The sequence below is a fragment of the Oryzias latipes genome, chromosome 8, assembly GCF_053564925.1.
Source record: "Oryzias latipes strain Hd-rR chromosome 8, Olatipes_Hd-rR_3.1".
Taxonomy (NCBI): domain Eukaryota; kingdom Metazoa; phylum Chordata; class Actinopteri; order Beloniformes; family Adrianichthyidae; genus Oryzias; species Oryzias latipes.
In genome coordinates, this window is record NC_136244.1 from 6,032,096 (window position 1) to 6,059,167 (window position 27,072).

The 27,072-nt window shown below is 38.1% G+C and overlaps 1 protein-coding gene across 1 annotated transcript in view; it reads left to right on the forward strand.

Annotated features, from left to right (window-relative positions):
• Positions 1-27,072, forward strand: part of usp43b (ubiquitin specific peptidase 43b) — a 100,125-nt gene that overhangs the window by 45,129 nt on the left and 27,924 nt on the right. The window contains exons 4-6 of the mRNA XM_011478550.4: positions 10,691-10,783; positions 20,859-20,994; positions 21,999-22,143. Of these exons, the coding sequence (XP_011476852.1) occupies positions 10,691-10,783; positions 20,859-20,994; positions 21,999-22,143 (374 nt within the window). The remainder of the gene's footprint in view (positions 1-10,690; positions 10,784-20,858; positions 20,995-21,998; positions 22,144-27,072) is intronic.

Genomic DNA, 27,072 nt, shown 5'->3' on the forward strand with positions numbered 1-27,072 from the left:
GTTTACTCAAAACACAGCTAAACCGTCATCCTGTCAGATGATCTACACGTCCTCTTTATAAAAGCTTAAATAAAATAGATACTGCACATGCACATTTCCAACTCATACTATCAAACAGAGATTATGCCAAGCCAAAAGCTGCAAAAATCCTATCTACTACCAAAAGAAGCATTTTGGCCTTCTAGTATGCCACTGCGTATATTGTTGCTTTCACACCAGGTCACAACCAGGATTCGATAGCAGGGAACCAGTACTTTTGCAAAAAAAAATAAGCAAATGTTTGGAACAAAAAGACTTGTCAGTTTTTAAAACAGCATGGAAGGCTGTTCTGGAGCCGACGATTTATCAGCTACTTGTCAATCAAACGACCATGCCCTCAATTGAGCTGTTTCAATTTAAAAATACATTTTCTTGACCAAAGGGGGTCAGACGAGACAAAAATTCCATTATGATGATAACATTATGAAGTTCATAAACAAACCAAACAATTACTCTGCACAGTAAATAAAATTGAAAAAAGGGGGAAATTAAATCTAAATATGTTAATTTTATGTTGGAACAGACTTAATTGTGTAATAACAAGCCACTTTTAATGACTTATTGGAAAACCAGCTTCAGGGAGGATAGATAGATAGATAGATAGATAGATAGATAGATAGATAGATAGATAGATAGATAGATAGATAGATAGATAGATAGATAGATAGATGACTTTCTTAATCCCACAATGGGGAAATTTAATTTATCTGTGGCAGCAAAAAACGACATTCAGAAATAATCTTTATAATATAACATCAAAAAAGGAAATCGAAAATGACATTCATATTAAATTATTAAAGATTATTATGAAAATTATTATCAAAAACGAGATTCATATTAAATAAATATATAAATATTAAATAAATAAATACAGCTGTGAAAGTGTAAAAAACATGTGGTCAACTGCAAAACATGTGATCAACTATAAAAAAAAAACATGTAAAAACGTTTTTTTTTTAAGTACAGAAATAAGTAAGTAACAAAGTACACACCAAAAAAAACAACTGTTCAGGAACAAAAACAATTGAAAATTGAAAAATAGCAACAACTGCAACAAAAGTAAAATGAATAAATTAGTGAAAGAAGAAAAAACACCCCTGGGACCGTGGAGTGTCACTTTAACCCTTTAACAACAAAGTGTAGCCCTTTGGTTTTGGCGCAAGTCCCACGCTCTTTTTGCATTAATGCATAAAAAACCTGTTCAAATTAATTTAAAGACCCTCTTTAATGGATGTTGTATTTTTGGTTTTTCTAACATGTTCTTGTAGCATTTTATGATTAAAAAAACAGCATTTAAGTGTATCTATTTAAAATGATTGATAAAGCTTGTAAATTTTTACATACAAATAGCTCCAATATTGCTCACCATTTTTGTTGCTCCGCTAATGTTAGGTAAGGGTTGTGAGGGGCTGTAAGCTAGAGGGAGAGAGACACACACAACTCAGAGGCAAGTTTCTAATGAACTCCTGCCTTTCTGCAGAATCGGTCTTAAAAATGCCGCAGGTCTTTTGATTTTACCTAAATCTGCATAATCATGAGTAAAACACCACTGGGAAGGCTTTCTCAACAGATCAAAAGATGGTTGTAGTGGGACTTTAAGCTGTCAGTGTGTCAAACGTGATGTACAGACTTTAAACACTCTTGTGCCAAAATGGGTGCAGAAAAAATTATTTCATTTTTAAAAATATTAGGAAGTTGCTTATATAAAGCCCAATTATGAAAACAGTGCATTTTCGATCCAGTGTGGACGACAATAAGGGATGGAAACCATGAGCTTCTCCTCTCGTCTCGTATCCCACTTATGTCAAGCATTTCATCAGTTGTTCCATAATTGTTTTATCTTGATATTTTGGGCATTAAGGGGAAGGTCCCACATGTGGAATCATATCTTGAGCTTTGCTGAGATTTCCACACCCATGTAGGAATATTTTCACGTGGGCTCAAAGTGGTTCGCTGTTCTGTGCGTGCTCAACATTACCAGCTAAAGATGTAGAGCTGAAAGCGACTCACAGAGGAGAGAACACAGAAATCTCCTTTGATGACTGAAATTCAGGACCATGCCAATGATTTTGAAGGAAAGAGCCACTCAGAAGAATAAATCCATCACACACTATTTGATTTCAAGGAAAGTTAAAGCTTAAAAAAAACAGTTTTTTCACCCTGGTGTCTTGTTCCACCACATAAGATGTTTTTTTTGGGGAAGAAACCCAACATTTCTAATACCCAGCAGGAATAAAAGTAAAATAAACTCCTGGAGAAGAACTCTTTTCATTCTTGTTGAGTGCCTCTTTCCTCACTTGAAAGAATTGTGCGGCCAGAACTCAAGTCTTTCCCTTTCAAAAGTTCTCATATTCAAATTGCTGAATATCATTCTCAGCTTTGATGTTTCCAGTTGTATTTAGATGAACAACCTTCCCATCACCTCTGCAGCCAGTGGTTTTCCCTGCTGTAGTTTTTTTTTCTCCCTTATGAACCTTTAAAAGGATGATGTAAGTCTTCATTCCCTGCGTTTCCTGTTGCAAAAACTCCCATCACTGACAGGATTTAAATTAATAAAGCGCTCCTCAAATGCCCGATTATTACATCCGAAAGATCTAAAGTGATTCAGAAATCCTCTCAACCCTGAGCGGTAAACGTCTTATTTGGCTGTACCTCATCCCATCTGCTAATTCCTCAAGTAACTGACAGCTCTGTGTGAGTACCAGTAGCACATCTGTCGGAGCGCGTCTTTTAATTGCTACGCTTGCTGTCAGTGTTTTCAGCTCTGACACGTCGGGTGTGTCTGCTCAGGAAGGAGCGGCAAAATCTGCCCCGATTGAAAGGGCAGAGATGGGGACTTTACCCTGCATGGGCCTATTTGAGTGACGCAAAGATTCCAAAGAACAAACATTACGAGGCTGACGTGTGAGGATGACAGGATCTCTGAAACTTAGCTCCAAACAAATACTCCTCTTCCTCCTGTCCTTCTTTTCCCCTGAAAGGCTTTGATGTTCCACAAAAGCCTGTCCAACAATGCAACCTCTGATGTGATCCAACATCTAGAGTTGACAGAGCGGAGCATTATTCCTGTAATAGCAGAGTTTGTCCCTACGCAATCATCACAGCTATTAAACATGTTAAAACAAGTGAAATCCCTGTTTTATTCTCATGATCATATTTTTTTCTCATTTAATTTCGCTGTGATAAATTCAGTGTTGTGTGTTTGTTTGTTTTTTGTCATCTCTGATTTATAATCCTCATCTTCTTTCCCCCCTCTGGTCAAGAAAATCAGATTAGCAGGAGATTGACATTTTTCAGCATGTGAGTGACTCCCTAAAGTTTGTGAACGCTGCAGTGAAAATGTGTGGGGAGCAGCCTTGGCTGTATGGAAGCCGGCGGTGGGCAGCCGAGCGTTTCAGATTACAGACGTGGTGCAGTTTCGGGGGGAGTGAAGCTCGTCTTTCTCTGATGCCACTTTCTCTGACAGATCCTTCACTCTTCCTCAGATCACTTGAAGCGAGCTCCTGTTTGGTTTTATTTTGACATGCAGCGAGGGATTTGAGTGGTTTCATGGCAAATCTGGATGTTCACCCTGATAACATTAAGTGAGTTAATGCCCCCTTAAAAAAGATAAATTCATTCTAGGCTGTAAAAAAAATTCACTTTGACTTATTCCAAGTCAGATTTTTGTTCCTTTTTTAAAAGAAAATTAATTATATCAGCAGAATCATGTTTTATCTCCAATATGCCAGAAAATGTTTTAACATTTGAATAAATCCCAAAAAATAAAAAAAGAGGGTGATCTTTCACAACATGTAGTATTTCCTCCTCCTTCATTTATGCCTGAGAACCAGGAAAATGTTTTCAGTTCACCTCTCAGATCATTTTAGTGGACTTTGACCTTTTTACAGGACAGGGACAGGTTTAAAGTCATACCATATTTTCACCTCTTCCTGTAAGAGGTCGCTAAAACTGGTATTTTCCAAGTATAAAAATAAATGTTACATGTTTGAACAATTTTAGTAGCCGCATCCTCGTAACATTAGACAGCTGCATCATTATTACGGTGTTCGGGAACAGCTGTCACAATAGATCCATATTTGGAGTAATAACTCCTGGTTTTTGTCCATTAAATGCAGCTCTCTTTTATTTTGAAGTTGAAGGCTCTTCTTCTGTTTCCTCATTGGCTCTTTTCTGTAAAAACAAACTGTTGAATTTTATCTTTATGGAATGGACACAAGACCGAACGAGGTGACGTGCATCAAGAACAGATTCAGATGTGGTGAACAGAATCTAGTAGTTTTTCAAAATAAAACTTTCTTCAGAATCAGATTTTAAATGAAACAGAAAAACTGTAGTTTTTTTTTCTTTTTTGTAATGCAGTACCACCTGTCTGGACCGGTGCGGTCCTTGGCTGGGGGGTTGGGGATCACTGCTTTTCCATAGATGCAGTTCTTCACTTGCTTTAAAGCCTGCATGCCGTTCACCTATGATGCCTTCTACAAATGTGCAAGTTTTCCACTCTGTTGACAGTGATTCCCCACCATGTTGATGATTCAGAATCTTTCTTTTCAATGAATGTTCATGAGCTCCAGAATGTTTTTACCACATGTCATGGTTTTTTAATTGGCAACATTTTTTAACTGTCCTAAAATGTGTGTTTTGGTATCATGTTTTTTGATGTTCTCTTTCATATGATACATACTGAGCTGTATTTATTGCAGCTGAACTGCTCAACTGGATGTTTGCAAGTGACCTGAAGTTTGTACTTTATATTTCATGACACTTACTCGGTTTTAGGGCAATTCTCCCTATGATCAGGACACACTTGTGTTTTTGGTTCACCTACGCCTGGAGTAATCTAATCTGGCTCCACTTACAGTTGTTTTCCAAATGTCAGTGCAGGTTAGAACCCTGTTAGTTAGTCCTGACCCTTCAAATTAAGAGTTTATCAAAACCTAAGATGACATTTAATATGTGGTGGGTTTTCTTGTCTGCTTTTTCAGAAAGACTTGTCGTTTTTTAAATTATTTTCTTTTTCTTTCATGGTTTTCAGGTTATAACGAAATCTATGGTTTTTGCACTATAAGTTGAGCGCCCCCTGTAGGTCAGAAAGCTACAGCTGTCCCGTGCCCACCATCTTCTAAAAGTTGAACTCTCTTGCTAACGAGACAGATGCACAAAACCCCATTGTGACAGGTCAGGACTTTTATTTTGAAGAATTCTGTCTAAAAATTGGAAATCCATAGAAAGAAGGCTGTGGTTTAAAAAAGCAATAGAATCCCAGAAAAAAAACAGCAATTACAACAGGATTTTCATTTATCCTTATAATGAATATTAATTATTTTCATGTCAGCTGAAAATTGAATCATGACCACACAATTTTTTTTTAACTACTGTTGCAAATATCACACAAGTCGAAGTTTGGAAGAGAATTGTGTTTGTAGGGACTGGGACAGTTCTTTTGGTGCTGTAAATGGGTCACAGGTAGTTTCTTTTTTATTATTATAATTATTATTATTAGGTGTCATTGAATGCTCATAAAGGTTATAAACTTCTATGTAGCAAAAAGTCAAAACTTGAAGGTTGCAGGCATGGATTGTTAGACTACTGCCTTGTCCCCAGCGCACAGGGGTTTCTTATATTCCTTAAGAAAAACTTTTCATTATGAATGTTATTAGTATGTTCTTGTTTGCATAATTATACACCCATTTTCTTTCATTGTCCAGCAGAATGGCCATAGTTTCCGCCCTGCTGTTAGTAGTTTGTTTTAAAACTGCAAAAAAGAACAAAATTAACAGAACATTACCTCTTCCTTGCTTTATTCTGCTGTTGTGTTGTAGAGCAGCACATCTATGTTTCAGTGTGATTTGTACGCATGGAGAGCCACAACTCTTGCTGTTTCCTGGTGAGAGTAAGACATCCGTAGGGCAGCCATTCTACTCTGCAAAAGGGAGACATCCACTAAGAGCCCTTTTCAGATGGGCTTTATTGAATAGAGCCCCCCCCCCCCCCCCCCCCCCCCCTCAACTCTGCTCCCCCATGAGTTTGTCAGGTGCCCTCTCATGGAAAAAACCCATTTGAGCACTTCATCTTCGCCTTATTTCCTATACATTCACCAAGTGTAAAGGTCAGAGGGCATTAGTACAAAGTTTAAAGAACTATGCAATCTATGAAGGGAAAGGAAATAAATAAAAGAGGTTGCTCAAAAATTTGGAGTTTTTAAAAAAGTGATAAGAAAACTAGAATTCACAATTGCTGGGGGGAAAAATGCAGAAATTGTGAATCTAGACCAGACACGTAGATTTCTTTCACATAGAGAACTAGCAAAAAAATATCAAAGGAAAAAAAACTAAACAGCATAGTAATAATAATAATAACAATAATAATAATAATAATTACAACCCCAGTAGCAGAAAAAAAATTCAAAATGTTCATAGTTTAGACTTCAGAGTTTCATGTAATAACCGGTTGCACTTTTGTGACGGTGACACATTGTAAACACAAGCTGCATTGGTTTGCTCCATTTCTTGAGTACTTGTTGCTTTTGAGAGACTCTTTTAAAAAGTTCTTTTTTTTCCCTATGGGTAAAATTGCCCCAACAACTAATAACTCAAGTAATGAATGCTTGTCCAAAGTACGTTCAGGTAAGTTAAGTAAGTTTATAGCTTTGATTTAAGACTGGTCGCACATTGAAGAAAGCTGAAACCTCATAGGGAAAATCAGTTGTAAACTGGGTTTTAGTTAGAAAATAAAAATAAAATTATTTTTAAAAATCACCAGTTTAAACAACAATCTGCTTTACGGTAAAATTAACAAAAAGGGGGAACACTGAGGGGTGGAGGATGCCAAATTTTAATGGAAACAAAATCTGCTGATCGAAGCAAATGGATAAACACACTTCTACTGATTTTGCACAGAAAAAGGCTCACCGTACTTTAGCAGGAAACATTGTGGACTCTCTAGCCTTTTCTTTAATCCTGTGCAGAACTTGTGGTTCAAACAGGAGGAGGGCAGTTTTTCAGAGGCTGCGGTTGCTGATCTAGCGAAAGCTGAGCATGTGCACGTCAGTAAACCGACACTTTAGGTGTTCAGTGCAGGAAAAGTGCGTCTGAGAAAGGTCAAAAACAATTAAAAGATGCAAACGGCAACATCTAGATTTTTTTCATGCAGCTCACACATTGATTAACCTGCATGGGCTGGACTTTATTTCTGTTCTTTTAAGCAGCTCGGCACCAACTTGCTCTAAAAGCCTGAGTTGTAAATCAAAACACAATCATTCCATCTCGATTTATATCACCTGTGCTGCCAGTGTACAATAAGCTCTTTTCTGCAGTTACTATTGATTTATTTCTGCAAACATCCATTGTGGCTTTCATTCTGGGCAGAACAAACCAAATGATTGGGAATGTGTTTACACCTGTGCTGATGCTCCTGCTGCAGCGCCCTTCATGCTCCACTCACACTGAAGCTAATCTAATCTTAACTCAGATCAGAGTTTCCCTTACACCGTCCCCAGGGTCTATCATCCTGCGCGCTGTTCATGTTACCCCACTCTAACACACCTGATTCAGCTCTTCATTAAGCTCTCCAGCATCTGGGTAATGACAGTCATTAAAGTCAGCTGTGTTTGAGCAGAGAAACTAAAAACAAGCAGGCTGCCGGGCCTGCAGGAAAAAAAAAAAAACCACAAGATGTCAAGCTCAGCTCCACGTGTTTCCAGAGTTCTACCTTTCTGAGCTGGCCTCTTAAACCTCAGCTTTTCAGCTCGATTTTTAGCTCTAATAGAACTGTTAAACCTGGTTTAAACCTGAGAGTGAAGCCAAGTCTTTCAGTAATGTGAAAACCAGAAGCAGTTGACACTGTTGTAAAATCAAGACTATATAAGACTGAAAAAATAAAAAAAATCTTTAAATGAAAATGTTTTTAAACTATCAAATGGTACAGATTACAAATTTGCAATCATTACCATTTGATAATTTTTGAAGGTGTGATTTTTCAAAAGAATTTGAAGACCCACTCTGAAGGAAATTGTTTTTGGTGGGGTGCAGAGTTGCTCTGTGCCAACAGTCCTGCCCACAACTCAGAGGCAAATTTCTAATGAACTCCTGCTGCTCTGTTCAGGGAAGACACAGGTTTCTTGATTGTAGCTAAAACAAAAACATCACTGGAATCTCTTTACGATAGATCACAAGATGATAGTAATGGGAATTTAATGCGCCTTTACCTAACAGAGATATAAATGTCTCAGCTCCACACCTGTGTGGAAAACTGCAGTAGTTGTTGCTTTGTGTGTTTTAAATGTGAACACATTTTTAAGCAGGTTGTTTTCCTGGTTTAGTTCATATGTAAACTTTAGAAGTTTAAATCTGACAAAATGAGTATTGAATAATAATTAAACATCTTCACTTGCAGCCTGCTCGGTGGTGCAGTTGTTAGGGCGATGTCACACTGCCGCTACGTACATTTAGCGCATATTGCACGGATGAAAATTGGTCATACGTGAATATACTCGGAAAAATTGAGAAAAGTTTTGGTTCTTTATGTGAAATTTTCACAGATGAATCACTAATTAACCATGTTAAAACCACAGATGAAGTACAAATAAACCATACGTAGAACATGAGCCGTGCGTGATTATTGCGCTGTGTATTTGCAATTCCTTAATGATGTGTGTTAATTGCTTAATTGTTAACGTGAGATGTACCAAAGTAAAGTTATAAATTGGTGGTACATGCGTGAAAAGTCAGTTGGACATACGTAAAACGGTCGTGGAAAGCCACAAAGTTGCGTATGCACAATTGCGTGAGATTTGCGTACACACATTGACAAAATTTGTTGGTACCCTTTGTTTAGTGAAAGAAAAACTCACAATGGTCACAGAAATAACTTGAATCCGACAAAAAGTAATAATAAATAAAAATTCTATGAAATTTAACCAATGAAGGTCAGACATTGCTCTTCAACCATGCTTCAACAGAATTATTTACAAAAGCAAAATCATGAAACAGGCCTGGACAGAAATGATACCCCTAGAAAATACTGAAAATAATGTGAGCAAATGATATGTTAATGTTCACTAATTAGTATCATAGTTGTCTACAATCTTGTAATCAGTCAGTGGGCCTATCTATATAAAGGGCAACAGGTAGCCACCGTGCTGTTTGGTGACATGTACCACAATCAACATGTACCAGAGGAAAGAGAAAATTATAGACAAGCATGTTAAAGGAAAAGACTATTAGATCCTCTCCGAGCTGCTTGATGTACCTGTGAATAAGTTGCACATATTCTTCAGAAATTGTAAGATTCATGGGACTGGTCGAGGCAGCAAGAAGAAATATTGACGACAAATCAAGGAGATGGATAATATGAATGGTAACAAAAGAGCACAGAAAAACCCCTTAAGAGGTTAAAGGTGAACTTCAAGCTCAAGGAACATCAGTGTCAGATTCCACCATCCGTCGTCGTTTGTCACAACGAGGACTTAATGGGAGACGAACAAGGGGGACACTATTGTTGAAAACCAATCTTAAAAAAGCCATCATCTAGATTATCTACAAAAATTATTAAAAGAAAAGTATACTTTGATGTTTGTGTGATTTTTTATTTGCATGCATGCTTTTTGTATGTTGCGTTTTTTATAAAGCAAAATACTTCAAAGTCCCACTCCAGTTTTCTATTGGTCTATTCTAAAAGTCTATTAATTATGATTGTTGTTTGTAGCTTAAAAAAAAACAAGTGTAGTTTTCTTGGACATAGTTTCTGCAGAGAAGCTCATTAGAAACTCACCTGAGCGTGGCAGATGGTGCAGAGTAACCCCGCCCCCCTTCATCTCCCCCATTGCTGAGAGCTCTCCATTTAAATTCTCCCACTAGCGTACGGCCCCTCACAACCCCAGCTTAATATCAGTGACACAACAAAAATGGCGATCAATATCGGAGTTATCCAGCCGTACAGTTTTGATCCAGATCTCAGCTATATTTTCATTAGAGTGGGCCTTTGGAAATATTGTTTTAGTTGTTGTTTTTACTTGATTCCAGATCTAACTGACTTTATCTTCCTTGAAACAAATTAAGAGCTTTTTTAAATTTTCTTGACTTGAAAAAAAAGTCAAGAAATTTTTTTTTTTACTATATAGCAAGATAGAATAAATATTATTATCTACCTGCTTATTGTTCTCTTGGTGAGCTCATGGGAACCAGTTTTAGAGAGTTTTGACAGTTTATTCCTGATGGGAAACTGTTGCAGCAGGAACGTCTCTGCTGTGCGGCTCATGCGCTCGTCTCTACTCACATGCAAAAGGAAAACGAGAGTGTCACCATGAAAGGTTCACTCAGTGAGAGTGACGCAACAAGATGGAAACCTCCACTGTGTGTTTGCCTTTGTAGCAGCATTTACCCCAGGGGGTGCTTCTCGTGCTAATTCCACCACCCCTTCCCTGGCCTCTCTTGTTCTCTCATGTTGCATCACTCATCCTTTCGTCTCTCACAATCAGATCAAGGCCGAAGGCTGGAAGGATCTCTGTGTTCATTCTCACTTTGTCGTCCACTTTGATAACCAGATTAAAACATCTGTGTTGCTGGCAGACATAATTAGCAGGACTTTGACTTTTTTGGACTATTTATTTGTGTATTTGTCGTGTTTTGACCGTTTTCTTGTGTTTCCTCAGATCATCCCTGACCTGCCCCCACTGCCTGAAACAGAGCAACACCTTTGACCCATTCCTCTGCATCTCTCTACCTATCCCTCTCCGCCAGACCAGGTGAGCCCATATTCAAATAATTCACTTTGACATAAAGTACTCACATTTATAAACACTCTCTGATATTTCCAATTATACTGTTCTTTATTATTTGCTTTTCACAAAATCCATATATTTGAAGTAATAAAATATTCCCTTTTTAATCATTTTCATATTTACTGTTTTAGTAAGTTGCATGAAACAATTTTGTGAGTTTTTGTTTTTATTAGACACTTTACTCAATTTCAACTCTTTTATTTCTGATTGAAGTAAAAGCAAAAAGTGCCTATAAAGTAATAAAATTACTTTATTCACCTATTAACTCAAAAAAATACAAAGATACAAACATATTTTAGTAAAACAAAAACAATTTTATTGAAAGGAAAAAATTCCTTAAATAAGCAGCATAACATGGGAAACACTAAAGGTACTCGTGTAATGGTTTAATTTTTCTTAATTTGTACATAATCTGACCTCTGTTCACCCCTGTGCTCATACTGATCTCTGAAGGCAGAACAAATCTTTGTGAAAGCAACCAAAGTTGCTGGAAAAAACTTGAAGAAATTATTTTTTATTCCTTATATGAGGAATATCCCACCACAGTAACATATTTAGCACACATCAGTCCACACATCTCTACTCAACAGCAAAATGAGCTATTTAAAAACCTGTTCTTTAAAGCCCAATTTTGCATAATTATATGCATGTACAAATCTAAAACAAAAGCTTCTTTTTTAAAGCTTAAATCATTTATAGATCAATATTGGTTTTAGCAGTATGACAAAAGCTCATATATTCTGATTATTTTTTAACCTAAAATTCTTGAATGTTTATGGTGTTAGTTTAGTTGTTGCCTCAGATATTCATGCAAGTTTGTTTAGGGAAGTCTGTGTTTGCTGAAGTCCTGATGTCCTGTCCTGTGGAGCTGAGCTGTTAGGTTTAAATGGAGGAGCAGCGGCGCTCCTGCTGAGACAGCGAGTGTGAGCTGTAATGAGGCAGATGAGCTCCTCTCACCCCACCGTTACAAACACACACATCAATGCAGAAACACCGACGCACTATCCTTAAGGCCCGCACACACCGGGACGAATATTCGCCAGCCGTTATTCGCCAGCGTTTTTCAACACGTCTTTTGTGTTCACACCCAGGTGATTTTCGCTGACGATGAGCCGAGCGTACATGCAATTTCATTCCCTGACATTAGATGGCGCTTAATGTAAAACAGAAATACCCCCTGTACGCAAGGTGGCGCTGCGCATCTTTACGCTTCTTAAAGTCGCTTTTCACTCAGAAGAAGAGAGCAAGTATTTACGCACTTGTCAGAATCATACAAAGAAAACATGAATATTTCCAGCACCGGTAGCTCTAGCTCCAGTTCCAGCGATGAAGAAATTATTGTTCTGTTGAATGATGAAAGACGCCGGAAAAGACGCCGATTTTGGGTACATCCCATAGTTACGAGAAGAGAAGAACATAAGGAGTTTTATCGACTGGTACAAGAGCTGAAAATGTATCATGAGCGTTTTCTGGGATATTTTAGAATGTCCGTCAGTGAGTGCATCTTCTTTGTCTTATTTCTTAGCAGCAGTGTTGACGCTACTTGCCGTATATCTTCTTCGCTGGTATGTGTGCTCAGCAAGACAGTTTTGTGTTTGAGCGCCCCCAAGTTGTGTTTTACTGTAACTTCAGAAGCTCCAGACACGTGGGCAAAAGCGCCATTCTCATTGGCTGTATAGTTTTTGACGCGGCACGTCAAACCAAAAAAACGAACCCGAGGCGTTTTTTTTAAAATGACGCTTTTACGCGTGGCGTTTTTTCGCGTCGGTGTGCACACTCACATTGGTGCCCTTTGTTTAGTCACGAGGCGTTAAACGTCGGCGAATATTGCGTGCGAAATTCGTCCCGGTTTGTACGGGCCTTTACACTGATCCTCCTTCACCCACACAGTTAACAGCTGTGGTTCTCCTCCGTTTTCAGGTTAAAGCTGTTTGATGTACAATTATATTGTCAGTTTAAGGGTGCTTTCACACCAGCAGGTTTGATTCACATCTGGATTTGTTAGTTTTTATGATCTGCAGAAGTGACAAACGTGTGAACCCTGGTCCCCCTGGGAGCCATGGTCTCTGTTCATCTGCTGGTAAACCATAAAGTGAAGCAAAGAGAGTAAGGCTACACGCTGCAGGGCTTAATGCTCTATTCCGATTTTTTTTTTTTTTTGGCAAGGCCGTTCCCATTTCCAATTAAATGCAAATTTTTGTGATCTCCATGAAATGACCCAGAAGTGACCCTCATGCGCAGGATAGTATAACTGTGAACGACGTCACTCGTTTGCGGAAGTAGCTAATATTAACAATGGATGTCAACAACAGCGTAGGGTTTGGCGATGTCCCTTAAATTGGCCGTTGACGATGTTTGCTGTCAACCATCGGGATGGATGATGATATCGTCGTGGGGGGGGGGGCTATTTTTAATATTTCGGTCTTATATAATTGCTATTCGTTATTTTACTTTATTACTTTATTTATTTTATTTCCCAACTAATGACTCATCCGCAGTACTGAGGGAAATAACTTTAACAAAAAAAGTAACAAACTAGAAAAGAAACGGTTTGCTCCCGCACTTAACTAGTCAAGTGGACCGGCGGAGCGCGGACTTACAGCTTTGTGTTTGAGGGGAAGGGGGGGGGGGGGGGTGCTTTGTTACATGAGCGGTATGTGGGAGATTTAGAACTGCGATCCGTTCCGCAGCTCTAGGGGAACGGGCTACCGAACTCAGAACCGGGTCTAAAAGTGTGTGTCTGAGCAGAGGATCGTCGTGAGCACACACACAGCGCTTTGGGGCGGTGTGAGCTTCAAAGCAGAAAGGCCGCTCAGTCCTTAGAAATCGTTCAAACAATCACGTGGATTTGTGTTTCGAGTCGTGTCCCGACTAAATAAAGGCTGATGTTATTCCCACATGTGTAAATGCAGCCAAGATGCAGATTGCAGCACCACCCAAAGCTAATGTTGTTAGCCCGTGTTAGCATACTGCTAATTCTGGCTTCTTTCCGGCTCCGTTTTTCAACAGAAAAAGCAATGACCACACGGATTAAAATTAAAACGATGAGCGAACAGGCGTTTCATAATAATCGTAACATTATTAAAAGCACGTTTAGAAGATCGTCTTGTTACAGAGCTGACATATCAATGTATATAGCCGCTCGGCAACATTGTTTTGTATTGAATTGTTACATTCAATAAAGTTTGAGAAAAAAATAGCCGCTCGGCGGAACTGATGTCCGCTTCCGGTTTTTCAAACCCTACTGCGCATGTGCGAATGATTTATTCCGACCAAAAGTGTGAGCCATGTGAACGTTTTTTATATTCTGAAAACATTTTTCTGGAACCATGTACACGTTTGGATTCTAATCCGACCATTGATCCGGTCAAGATATTATTCACATGTAACCGCGGCTTATGGTGTCGACTCGCAGCGTGGCGGGGGCGTGGCATCACGATGGTGTCTCTCCATCGGGATGTCAGTCACCCATCACGATGGACGATGGTATCGTCCATCGGCACAACCCTACAACAGCGTTGTCAACAGCGGAGCTCTATTGCATTACTACATTCATTTTCACAAAGGAGTCAGCACAATGAATATTTTCTCATTTTAAGAAGGCATTAGAGCCAGGATCGTCTGTACCCACTGTTGTGGAATGGGGATGTGGATGTGCTGGGGCCGCACACTTGTGTGTAAGAGAGAGGAGAGAGCGCATGCAGCAAGGTAGGGAATGAGAGGGGCAGTGGGGGGCGCGCATTCATGTTGTTTTATGGAGGAAGGATAACAATAATAAAAGGTTTCTCCCAGATTAAATGCTATTGACTCTTTATTAACCCACTCTGGAGAATCTGAGGGTCCGAACAGGGAAGTGAACCCCGAAGGAAGATCCGCCTTCGGCCCTGGAGAACCACCCCCCTGCTTGGCCGAATCCGAATTCATTCCCTGCCTCTCTGGCTCCTCCCTATTGTTCCAATTGTAGGGGCATTTGGAGCTTTATTGGTGTCGGAACTTGTTTTCTTAAGGGAAACTATTTTCTTCACGTGCGTGTGCTCTAAAGCACAGAGGTTTACACCTAAATCATGAGGGTTTTTTTAGCATGACTTTTTAAAGTCATAAAACCGATAAGTACTTTCAAAGCGCTGGCAGGTATCCGCCAACATAGATGACAGGCGACTATTGATGACGCCAATGATTGGTAGTAAAGTCTGAATTTTAGGACACTGTTTTTGAATAGGTGTTCTCTTGTAGGGATAAATGTAGGGATATGGAGAAGGCGTAGGGGTATGGAATCAATTTGAATTTGAAAAAATGCTGCTGAATACTCACAAAAAATCAACACTTTTATTTTATATAAAAAAAGGGCTCTTAATATATTCATGTATAAACAAAGTAAGTAATAATCAAAATAGTTGTATTTTAAACTAGACTTTAGGTTATAATATATGTGTAAAATTGGACTTTATAACATGGGAGGAAAAGCAACATTTATTTGAGAACTGAATGTGTTCAATTTAACAAGATACTTGCAACAAAGAAATGGGGAAAGTTATATAGATAAGGTGAGTTGAGGATCAACAGGTGTTTGAATTATTCCAAATACATGGGTGAACTTGATAGTGGTGAAATAACCAAACCTCTTTAATTACAACCAATGAGAATTACATTGTATAATGTACAATAATGATTACGGAAATGTTTTAGTTACAATTAATAATCTATTGATTTTCTTTACTTGATCTGCAATGTGCAGCAATAATAACTAGTTTAATGTTACCGTTACTGGTGACCGTTAAAGTTAACTGAAATCATGAATTCATGTTTTCTGAAGATAATCAATCATCAATAAGCCCTGGATTTTGTAACTTGAAAAAAATCTATCTGATCAGAACTGGATTACAAAAATTATGTAAAACCATAAAATGAATTAACTCTAAGGGATGGGATTATATAAGATCGATTCTTCCCACCCCCTTTCATGCAATAAATCAAGCTCTGCTTGAATTTAGTTAATGATCACTGTATTTAATTAAGCAAATGTGGTTTAAGTGTCTTTTTATATTATTTATTTATTTTTTAAATATATGACTTTTTTTCATCTCTGTAATGAGTTTGATAAATCCGTGTAAATTCTTTGTTGCTTTGACTGAATAAATCAAATCAAATCAAACAGCAACAGTAAATAAAACTTTAAAATAAAAACGTGTTAATTATATATTTACTTTTATCATAAAGTGTATCTGTACAAAAACTACTTAATGAATTTTATTTCTCACTAGTGTGATCTTAAACAACAATATCTATCAAGGTGTTTGGAGATAGTTGCATAAACTCAAGGACTAAATGAAAATGAATTTTAGAAAGTTAAAATTTGAATTTTCAGAAAATTTAATGTTACACATCAAAACTCTGGCATCAAAATTCAGACAAATAGTGAAAAAGCAGAACAAACGGTAGAAAGGTAAGTTCCAGGTGTAACAAGGTGGGATCGTGAGCAAGATGCACGCCTGATTAACAACAAAATCCAGAAAACAAACCTTTGATTTCCGAAATGAAGCTCTTGAAAAATAAAATCAATTAAACGCAGTACACCTGGTTACCAATAGGTGTTATTCACACATGTAAATCAACTCCAATTTTGAACAATGCAACTTGATAACACTAACACCATTAGCACACCTGGCTTGTAAACACTTTTCTATCTGTGGAGTCAAAATTCTTGTATTTTAGTTATGTTCTTTTTGGTTTTATTTTATAAAGGCTTGCAGACGAGTTTTTCTTTTTTTTAAATCTAATATCTGACCATTTTCAGAAAGGTCAGAGTTTGATATATTTGTACAAGATGGTGACCACATGAGAGCTAAACCAAATGACAGAACAGTGACTCAAAACCAACCAAAGGGTGATCTGAGCCATCCATCTCTTACAATCGTTGGACCCGGCTGAACACAGGGGACAAATAAAGCCACAAGACAAGCATCAATAACAGACAGGTCCACAAAAAACATGTTATTGCCTAAAATGGTGTTGGTCCCCACCAGTTTTTTTTATATTTGAACATAAAGCTGCTCTAGAGAAAATCAGCTGCTTCAGCATCGATCTAACCACTTTTCTTCACTTGTGAAGCTTTTTACATGTTTTACTTTTTGCACCAAGCGGAGACTTTGACTTCCACTAGTTCTCTGAAAGCTGTGAGCCTGTTTTCATTGTTGGCATCCTATCTGGCAACCCAGGGGTCGTCTGAAATATCTGTGTGGGGGCGACTTCAAGTGCTTTTGGCAAAACAAAAGAAGAATGTTGACTTGAGAAGAAGCACAAACTGTTACTCTGCTGTCAGAGGAAACATTTGATAGCAAGATCTAAAGCCACTTCTCTTTGAAAACAAGTGATAAAGTTAAAAGAAAATATATCTCATATCTAGTTTTTAAAAAATAAGACAAGTTTCTTGTGCTCTTTAGGCGGTAATGAGCATTGGAACATGTTTCTGCACAAAGGTGCAAAACTCTGTTAAAACTTTAGGAAATACCCTTTAAAAAAACACTTAAATTCTATATCCATTCATTTAATCAAAAATAATGACAATTTCATGCAGTCATGAACTCCTTCACTAGTTTATTTTTTGATTCACACCTAAACAAAAATAAATACAAACACATTTACATTTACCGTCTTTATTTCAAGCCTTGCAAAAAACGGTTTTAGTAAATTTATGAGTCCTTTTTGTTTTATTTATTCATTCATCGTCTAACCAATTTTTTCCCATTCGGGTTCACCTTTTCGGGCTGCTGGAGCCTATCCCGGCCACTCGTGGGCAAAGGCAGGAGAGATCCTGGACAGGTCAACAATCTATCGCAGGGCCACAAATCAAACGCCCATGAACACTCACATTCACACCTAGGGACAATTTAAAGTAACAATTAACCTATGAAGCATGGTTTTTGGATGGTGAGAGGAAGCCACCATACCCCCTCCCACCCATTGGTGTTCTGTTTCAAGTCCCCCAGCCAGGACTTGAAACAGGGGGGCTTCTTGCTGTGAGGCAAGAGCGCTAACCACTGCCCTTAAACCAGCCATGTCCAAAGTCCGGCCCGTGGACCACATCGGGCTTGTATTCAAATTTCTACCAGCCCACTCCAAGCTCCTGTCATAAAAACAATTATATGTGGCCCCCAGCAATTTCTAATAAGTTTGTGTAGAATGTCTTGATTGTTATTGGCTAAATTTGTTATAAGTCGTTTATTCTAAAAAAGACCATGTGTGAACTTGTGACTAATAATCAATCCTTCTTTACATCTCAAAGTTGAAATTGTTCTGCTTTTTAGACGTCAGTTTTTATTAACCAGATTATCTAATAAGCAAAACATCATTAATTTTCCATTAATGCAGTAATTCTTTTCCTCTAAATGCACCTAAACTCTGATCTAAAGATAACATTTCCAAGTTTTTTTTTCTAAGTCTCATTGATGCGCTTTCCTTCGAAGCTGTTACTCATTTCAAGATTTCCTTAAAGTTCAGCCAACATCCTTCCTCATTTAGGAAACTGGAAAAGCTGCGTTTGGACATCATGCCAGATCATACCTCTCCTTTTTTCTGCCTGCATTTAAAGTGAAAAAAAAAACCTAATGAGAGACGGAACAGATGGAGTTTTTTCATGCTTTTTTCTGAATAAGGAGTCTAGCTGTAAACTCTTACTGTTTATCATCAGAGTGACATTTGCAGGGCTTGGCAGGCCTGAACTGGGCCAAATCCCACTTCCAGCACGAATACTTTTTGATTTCAGGTTATTTTTACAGTTAAAAAAAGCTTTAAAGTAAAAACAAAAAGAAATCAGAGGTACATTTTTGACCAAACAAAGCGACATTTCACTCTAAAACAATGATGAGGGAAACTGTCAAGATAAAAGTAGTCCTGTAAAATGACAAGTAAAATTGTTCATTTAGTTTAAAACTATGAGAATTCTTGCATGGCCCATTCTGATTAAGCTGAAAGTTTTGGCACATAAAGTAGCCAACACCTGACATCTGTATGTTTCAAAATATGAGATTGATCAACAGATTTGTTCTCAAACAGGTGAAGCACAGTGTGTATCATAAGTTGTGCTAAAACATTTTAACAGATTTTTGAGCGCAATTTACCACAAAAAAAAATCAATGGAGGTCAGTAAGCACAACTAGCATTCAGTGCCACCAGATTATAAGATTTTCTATTTTTGATCAAGTTAAAGGATTTTAAGTGCACCTTCTGGTTTGAAAAATACAGTAAGGGTCACTTAACTGGCTGGGATTTCCTTTTGGTCAGTTTGATTTACAAATATCTGCCTGAGGTGCACCACAAAAAATGAAATAAACTGTTTTTTATTTAAATCACTGCTGACATTATGCTATACTACTACATTTGCTGCAGTGAAGAGTTCCTGTGGAGCAGGATGTCTTATTTTGAAAGGAAGCAATGAGTCAAAAGTTATAAACCATTTCATTTTTTTCTATTTTTAAAAAAAAAAGGCTATTTTCTCTTTGTTTTTTTTTAATGTCATACATTTTTAAAACAGTAACAATAATATACATATAAAGCAGTGTTTCATTTTTCTGAAGGAAGACTTTGTGGCTCCTGTTGGGTTGCTGTCAGTAAGAAATTGACCCAAATTGTTCTTCTAAGTGTTGAAGGTTGCAGACCCCCGATCTAAATGTTTCCTGAAAGATTTCCTCAAAAAAAAGACATATTTTCTTAAAAAAAGCAGTCACATACAAACCTGAACATGTGGCTTCTGATCAGAAGTGAAGGATCTGAGCTGTCTCTGTGACTGACAGGTGGGATTTCATTTCAACCTTTAACACGTCTGCTCTGCCTTTATCTCTGCTGCTGACGCCCATGATGTTACCCCATGAGACGCAGATCTGTTTCTTTATATTTATGTCTCTGAACCCCCACTTGACTTTCAAAAGAAAAGTGTTTTACCGGTTAATTATATAAATCCTTAAACCACAGGGTCACCAAATTAATACAAATAACAAATGCGCTATTATGTAAGTCTTTATAAGCACAGGTTCCATGTTTGTCTTGAGGTTGCTAGAATGACAGAATTCAAGCACCGCCACCAGGTAACAGATTCCAAACCACAAAAGTTCAGAGAAGGAGAAGCCGCAGGTATGGATTGTTCATATGGTCCCTGTGTTAGTTATACCTGAAAAAAGAAAATGAATTCATAAGTAAGATATTTAAATAACCTCTAAGACCGGAGCTAATATTTCAACTGTTATTTAATGTTATTTAGTGTGGAAGTGCATATTATTGATATGAATATTGAAATGCTTTTTTTTCCCTCCTGGACAACATTTTTTCAGTCAACGAGCAGCTTCCTGCTTTAACCTCTTTAGACCCGAGCTAATAATTGAGCTAACCCTCTTTACACAATGCCCCAGTTCAGCAGAATTAACTACTGTGGTAATGTGATGTCCATGCATGTGGACACCAGTTCTTAATATGGATCTATTTTCATATATTTTTCATTTAAAACCCCAAAATTGATTACTTGTAAAACTAAATGTTTTTGTCACATCAGTTACATAAACTGACTAAAATTGAAAATATTTATCAGTAAAATTATGAATTCTTACTTTCAAATCAAATTAAAATCCGATTTTTTTTCTCCAAAAAAATGCAAAGAAATTACTAAAAGAGTTTGAAGGATCAATTCTGCATGTTCTAATTAAAAATCAATTCATTATTGATTGCCTTTTTTTCGACCCCAGTCCTGTGTCCCTTCAGTCTTCTGTCTGTCAGTCATGCTCTGATGTTCCAGCTGGAGACGCTGCCCCAGAACCGGTGAGAGCCACGTGCTCCTCCACATTGTTAAAAATGCAGCTGAGTTTCCATTATTTCCCACACACAAATCTGAGTCCTAATCATCCATTATTGATATTAAAAAGCATTGATTCATTTATGAAACTCTTCCATTGTCTTTTCTGCTCTGAAAACAAGACTACAGTAGAACAGGAGCAGAAATCTGAGCGGAGCCCGTCAACTCTCCCGCTGTTCCTGACTCTGTTTTTGTCGGCAGGCCGCTGTGTGTGACGCTGGTGTTCAGCAGCAAAGGCCAGAGGTATCTGCGGGTGGGACTGGCTGTGCCTCTGTTCGGCTCTGTGGCCTGCCTCAGGAGGATGGTTGCTGAGGAGGGGAAACTCTCCCTGGACCAGGTAACTGAACACAGAACAAGTTCACATAGTTGTAAAGGCTTTTAACAATAAAATTACAATAATACACTGCTCAAAAAAAAGATGGAAAACCTAAATAACTCAATGTTATTCCAAGTCAATCACACTTCTGTGTAATCGTATTGTCAAATTAGGAAGCAACACTGATTGACAATTAATTTCACATTTTTGGAATAGACAACAGGTGGGAATAATAGGTGATGACCAAGACCCCTTCAATAAAGGAATGGTTCTGCAAGTAGTGACCACAGAAAACTTCTCCGTATTTATGTTTTCTGGCTGACATTTGAATGCCCACACTGTTTTCACTCCAGCAGTTCCATGAGAGGACATCTACAACACAAACAAAATAAACAATAAAGAAAAACTCAGACATATAATTTTGTGTTAAATTTTTCTCAATTATTTCCACTATCATCAGAAAACAACAAGAACAGAATAACACCGTTTTCATTAAAGTGGGTCTTTAAACGACTAGCAAGAAGTGAACAAAGCTGTTGGAACAATAAAATTCAGAAAGATAATAAAGATACCATCATAGCTGTTAAAAGACTCACTTTGTCTAAAAGAATTTAAAAGGTTTTGTATGCATATGACAGAAAATGGGTTTTTCATGTATTTGCAGATGGTACAACACACATTTAATGTTTTCCTATCTTAGTTCCCAATAGTTGTTTTAAAACGACACCCTATTCGGTTTATGTTCCACTATTTAACACTTTTGAAACACAAAAGCAGTATTGTGCACTAAAGAATGCCAAACAACTTGTTGCATTTAGATCTACTACAAGCTTTCCATTTGTTAAATTGTTCCATTTTAACCTTTCTCTTTTCTGTTTTGGTTTTTTGCCTTTTTTAACCAAATGATGGCAAATAAAAGTTCTGAGTTGGGGTTTTTTTCTGAGTGTAAGTTTCACTCTTGCAATGGATCAGAATGACGCGGCATTGGGAAGTAAGTTTGTTTGTGTTTGTCTGTTGATCTCCAGGTGATCCTGACAGAGGTTTACTCCACAGGATTTCAACGCTCCTTCTTTGATGAAGATGATCTGACGAGCATCGCAGAGAACGATGTCATCTACGCCTTCCAGGCTCCGCCGCTCTACATCAGAGGCGGCTCTGCCCGGATCTCAGGTGGAGCGACTCGGGCCTCAAACTTGACATTCAGAACGTCTAATTCCAGCATTGTTTTTGCTGCTTCATGACTGTTTGAATGTAAACATTGGTGCAGATTTGTTAGAAAACACAGCTTAACGTTTTTTTCTTCTCAAAGAAACCTTAAGGGGGGTTAGCCCTGCCACAGGTGGTCCTGGGGGAGCACATTAAAAGCATACATTTCCCAGTGAAGATTTCCCATGAGTCCATCAGATTTATTTCTTCATCATTTTTCACAGCCCAGGTTACAAAAAAAGTATTCAGAAGTACTTCAAAGTATTATCTCATCATTTCTTTCCCACCCCCGTTCTAGACCCCCTGGCAAATCACTTCCGATGTCTACAGCAGGTGGAAACCCAACACTTCTGTGTGCACAGCAGATTGTTCTGTCACTCCTAGTGACATGTTTTCCCAGAGAGAATACACGTTTTATCTTCAGATGAAATTGCAGGAGTAGTGTTAGAAAAAAATCCACTGCCACCCTGGTCCTCCATCTGTGTTAGCACAGGTATCATGGAGGCACATGGTTCTGATAGAAACCCGGAAATGTGATTACAGAAAATCCCTGCTAACAACAGAGGAGAGAACTGCAGCAGTGACATTTAGTGTCAGGTATGATGATGAGCCAATAGATAACAGCCTTAGGAGTGAGAAAGGAAATTGGGTTTGGATTGGTTTGAGCTCAGGAAGGGGCTGAGAGTCAACCGGTAGTGTAATAACAACAACAAACCACTGGGGGTGCAGAATTTCCACCCCAGGTAACTAGTACCTTAAGATGGGTCCCAAGCATCAGAGAGAAATTGGAACTCCTGTGCAAAAATTTCATAATCTGAGATTCACGGGAAAGTGCCAAATCAGAAAATCCAGTCCAAAATCCAAACAGGAAATAAACAAACCTTCCCTTGTTGTAGAACAGACAACACGAAACTCATAAAAACTTGATGAAAGTTGAGCAATGGCTGTTATGTTTTACCGAGAACAAATATGTTGGACTAGGAGTATAAAAGGGAACAGGAAACTTGGCCAGAACAGATCCTGAGCGCAAAATTACCTGCCGTCAACAATCGACACCAGACGACCAGCCAGGGTCCCAAACAAACCAGTCGATGAGAACAGGATCCAAAATGCAGGGACAGGAACCCAGAACCTTTCTTCAGGACCACAACTCTCCCAATTGAACCTGAATTTTTCAAGGAGTGTAAGGGGCCCCATTAATGAACTGGGTGGACAGCAGAGGCTTGAAAGGTGGATCCAAACTATCTGGTCCAGGCAAACCTGATACATGCAACGTCAAGTGTGGGCCGGACACATCCAGGTCATAAAAAGACTTAAATAAACAGATCTATCACTTAAAACATAAGGAAGGGACCAATGAAATGAGGGGCCAACCCTTTGGGGGGGGGCCCAATGAGGCAAGTCAAGAGTGAAAAGCCAAACCTTCTGACCAACCTGATGAGAAAGCGCAGAACCCCTCCCCTAGTTTGCCAGCAGTCTACAACCCTTAATGGTGTAAATATGTGTTTGTCAAACACGACCCCAGGCTCAGTGAAACCATAACCCCAACCCTGACAGATTGGTGAGCCGAGAGAAGCAGCAGGTCTAATTTCTGAGAGCAAAACAGAGAAGATTCAACCCATGAAGTTTGGAATGGAGACAAACTTGTGGCAGAGGATGGAAGAGAACTGTATAGCCAAGTAGAAATGTGCCTTTTTCCATTTTGATAGGGCTTTTCTCCTCGTTTGCTTTATTTGTGATGATTTTGAAGCATTTTGTCAGAGTTTAGTTGGAAAAGATTGTAGAAATTAGTTTTCATTGGCTTTACTTTTGTTGTTCAGTAAAAGTACAGATGTGAGGTAAAACATGTCTTCAAATAAGCTATTTACATACATGATCAATGTCTTGACTTTCTTCTCACTCAAATAAGTTCAACAAAATCTAGGGGGCCACAGTTTTAAATCCTGTTCTCCCTTCTAAATACTTTTAAATTCCTACATCTACATTCTTCTATACTTTATACCAGTTTTCTGTTGTCACATGAATTTTCAAATCAACCTTTGTCTGTAAAGTTTTACTGTATGTCATGTAATGAGGTAATTCTTGTAAAACCCCCTCTGCTAAGACAAATATTGAGTGAACCACGGTTAACATTTTAAAAGCTTATCATCATTTTAAAGGGAGGAAGATGTTTAGCTTCCATGGATACTGCAAGTGTTTGATGAAAGCGACAATAGAACACAAAAATTAGTGTGTTACAGAAGGATCAAGTCTTTAGCATGAATGAAGCAAACTTTCCTCTAAAGGATAAACTGCCTCTTACATTCACCAACTTAATCAGTGATTAAAATCTCATTTAGTGAAGACATTATGTTTCCATTGCCCACACTCTATTCTAGTTCGGTGATTCTTTGATGAGCTTGTGTAGTAGGGCTGTTTTACACTCAGCTCATGGTAAGAAGCTCCAACTGTGTTTGTTTGCAGTCCATTCTTATTGACCAAATCATGACACGTTTTAAGTGACTTGAGTCCAGACAGGCCTTAGTGCTTCTTTAAATGAAAATGTGGCAGTAAAACAAGCTGGGGTGTTTAAAGAGATCCTGGATTTGAAAAAGTCTAGCAAGGTGACACACTAAAGGTTGAAGATTGCTTTAATCATCTCTTATTTGTTACTGGCCAGCGGGGGCGGAGCTACAGAGCTCAAGATATTTGAATTTAGAAAAACAATATTAATCATCATAAAACTGAGGAATGCGTATTTTTAATCCTTTCATTTGTAATGGCCTTCCATTTTCAGGAGGTATTTTGCCACCTTTCCAATGTCTGTTCTAGCTCCGCCCCTGCCAGCCAGTCATAGAAAGTTGATTTCTTGTTTGCTTTTGAACTTAGAATTGAACATTTGAGATGGTTTGAAACTTAAAATGAGCATTCTTTGTCTCCTCTCTTTTCCCACAACGCCGTTGTGCAAACAGGTTATTAGATTGTGGGATTGAAGCTGTTGCTGTGTGACGAGAGGATCCCTTCAGATTTAGAGGTGTTTAATTATGAGCTTTCATGTTGTCTGGCTGTGTTTGGTGTGGCTCTGTCTGTGTGTGTGTTTGAGAGTGGAAAAAGCCTGAGAGTGTGATGGAGTGATGACTTCACAGGATTCCTGTGGTGACTTTGAATTAGCTTGAGTTCTTTTGGGAATACGAGATTATGATCAACAGGTGAGTTGACAAAACCACCAATGGAGTCTGCATTTCTCATGGTTTAGTGATGGGAATAAATGATGAGTGTAGCACAGTTAACAGAAAAACAGCTTCCTTTAAATCAGGACAATGTTTAAGTAAAAACAACTTGTGTAAAATACAAAAAACCCTCAATGTTTATTAGCCTGAAGATCCACCTTCAGCGTAGTGCTTAAAATTATGCTTCAGATAGCTTCCTTTCTGTATTTTATCATGTTTAATGCTGTTATGGGGATTTTTGATGCAGTGGTTGTTACTTTGATGTTTTAAACATTCACTTATGCAATATAGATGTTAAAGCATTTTAGCATTCAGTGTGGACACTGTACTATCGCTACCCAATACCTCTATCACACTAATTCCCGCCGGAAACAAACCGCAATTATTAATTTCTCCTTCATGATCAATTTTCAAATGGTTGGCACTTCTGCGACTTAAAAGAGGACAGTATGTGTCCCCACCAAAGCCAAGATCCTGATTGGTCAACTTGGTTTAACCTTCAATGCAGGTTCCATGGCCACGGGTTTTTACCTAGAGCAAGAAAACTGAATTTAAAACTTGCCTAATGACACGTGAACATGAGAGTTTTGAATGCAGAAGCCTGAAATGCACATTTATGTGCATTTACATAGACTTTACATTGGAAGTAGACGCTTGAATGTGCGTTTCTGATCATAGACTAGGTGCAAGAAGAGCCAGCTAACAAGGTAATGAGCACTAGGTAAGGCAAAGACACTTGAAAAGCAATCAGGACATTGGCCTTTAAGCTATAGTAACCTATAGTAAACTATATCCATATATGTGATCATACACTACCTTTGCCACTAAAGAACAAGTTATTAATGAAACTTTACGTATTTTTATGAACTATTTTCCTACTTGGAAGAAAGACGACTTGATATCTGAGGCTCCGCCTTTCACTCCTTATGGGTGCGCCAATTTCATGATGTCATCTTAAAGCCGGTCTCGGCAGCATATCTGTTTTGCCTAGAAAAAAAACATCTGAACTTTTACAAAGATGAATGTGCATATTGTGCATTCCATATATCTGCTTTTAGTAGCCCCGGCGTTTATTCCATCAAGGACACAACGGTGATGACTAATGGGTTCATTTTGCTGTGAAATTTGGTCACAAAATACAGACAACAACACAAGATGAGGAGTTCAAGATTTATTGAAGTGATGAGAAGATTGTATTGTGCTATGATTAACACTGGCTATGAATGTTTCTTTTCTCTTCGAAGCATCGATCTCATAATCAAAAATCATGTGGATCATTTTCCTGGAGACACGCGCATCTTTCCGTCGTTGCTCAATAATGCATGTTTGTGATTGGTTCAACTCCTGCCCATGTGTCATGATGTGAGGGTTACTTTTACGAGCTGTGGAAGTGTTTTGCAGAGTCGTGTTGAAAGAAGTAAAAGTAGTATATATACGATAACTTAGAACAGTTGGTTTTGTGACTTTTTAAAATTTTTTGTCAAAATCTTTGTTATAGTTATGAACATATTTTACAAGCCATCAATAAATGTATTTCATTAGCAGAAGCTGTGGAAAATGTGTCCACCCACTCTGACACTTCATGAACAAATAGCAAGGGAAGATTTTAATAAGGTTTTTGTTTAAACCATAAATCTTTTTCAAAACGGTGTCAAGTCATACCCCACAAAAGCTCACAATCAAG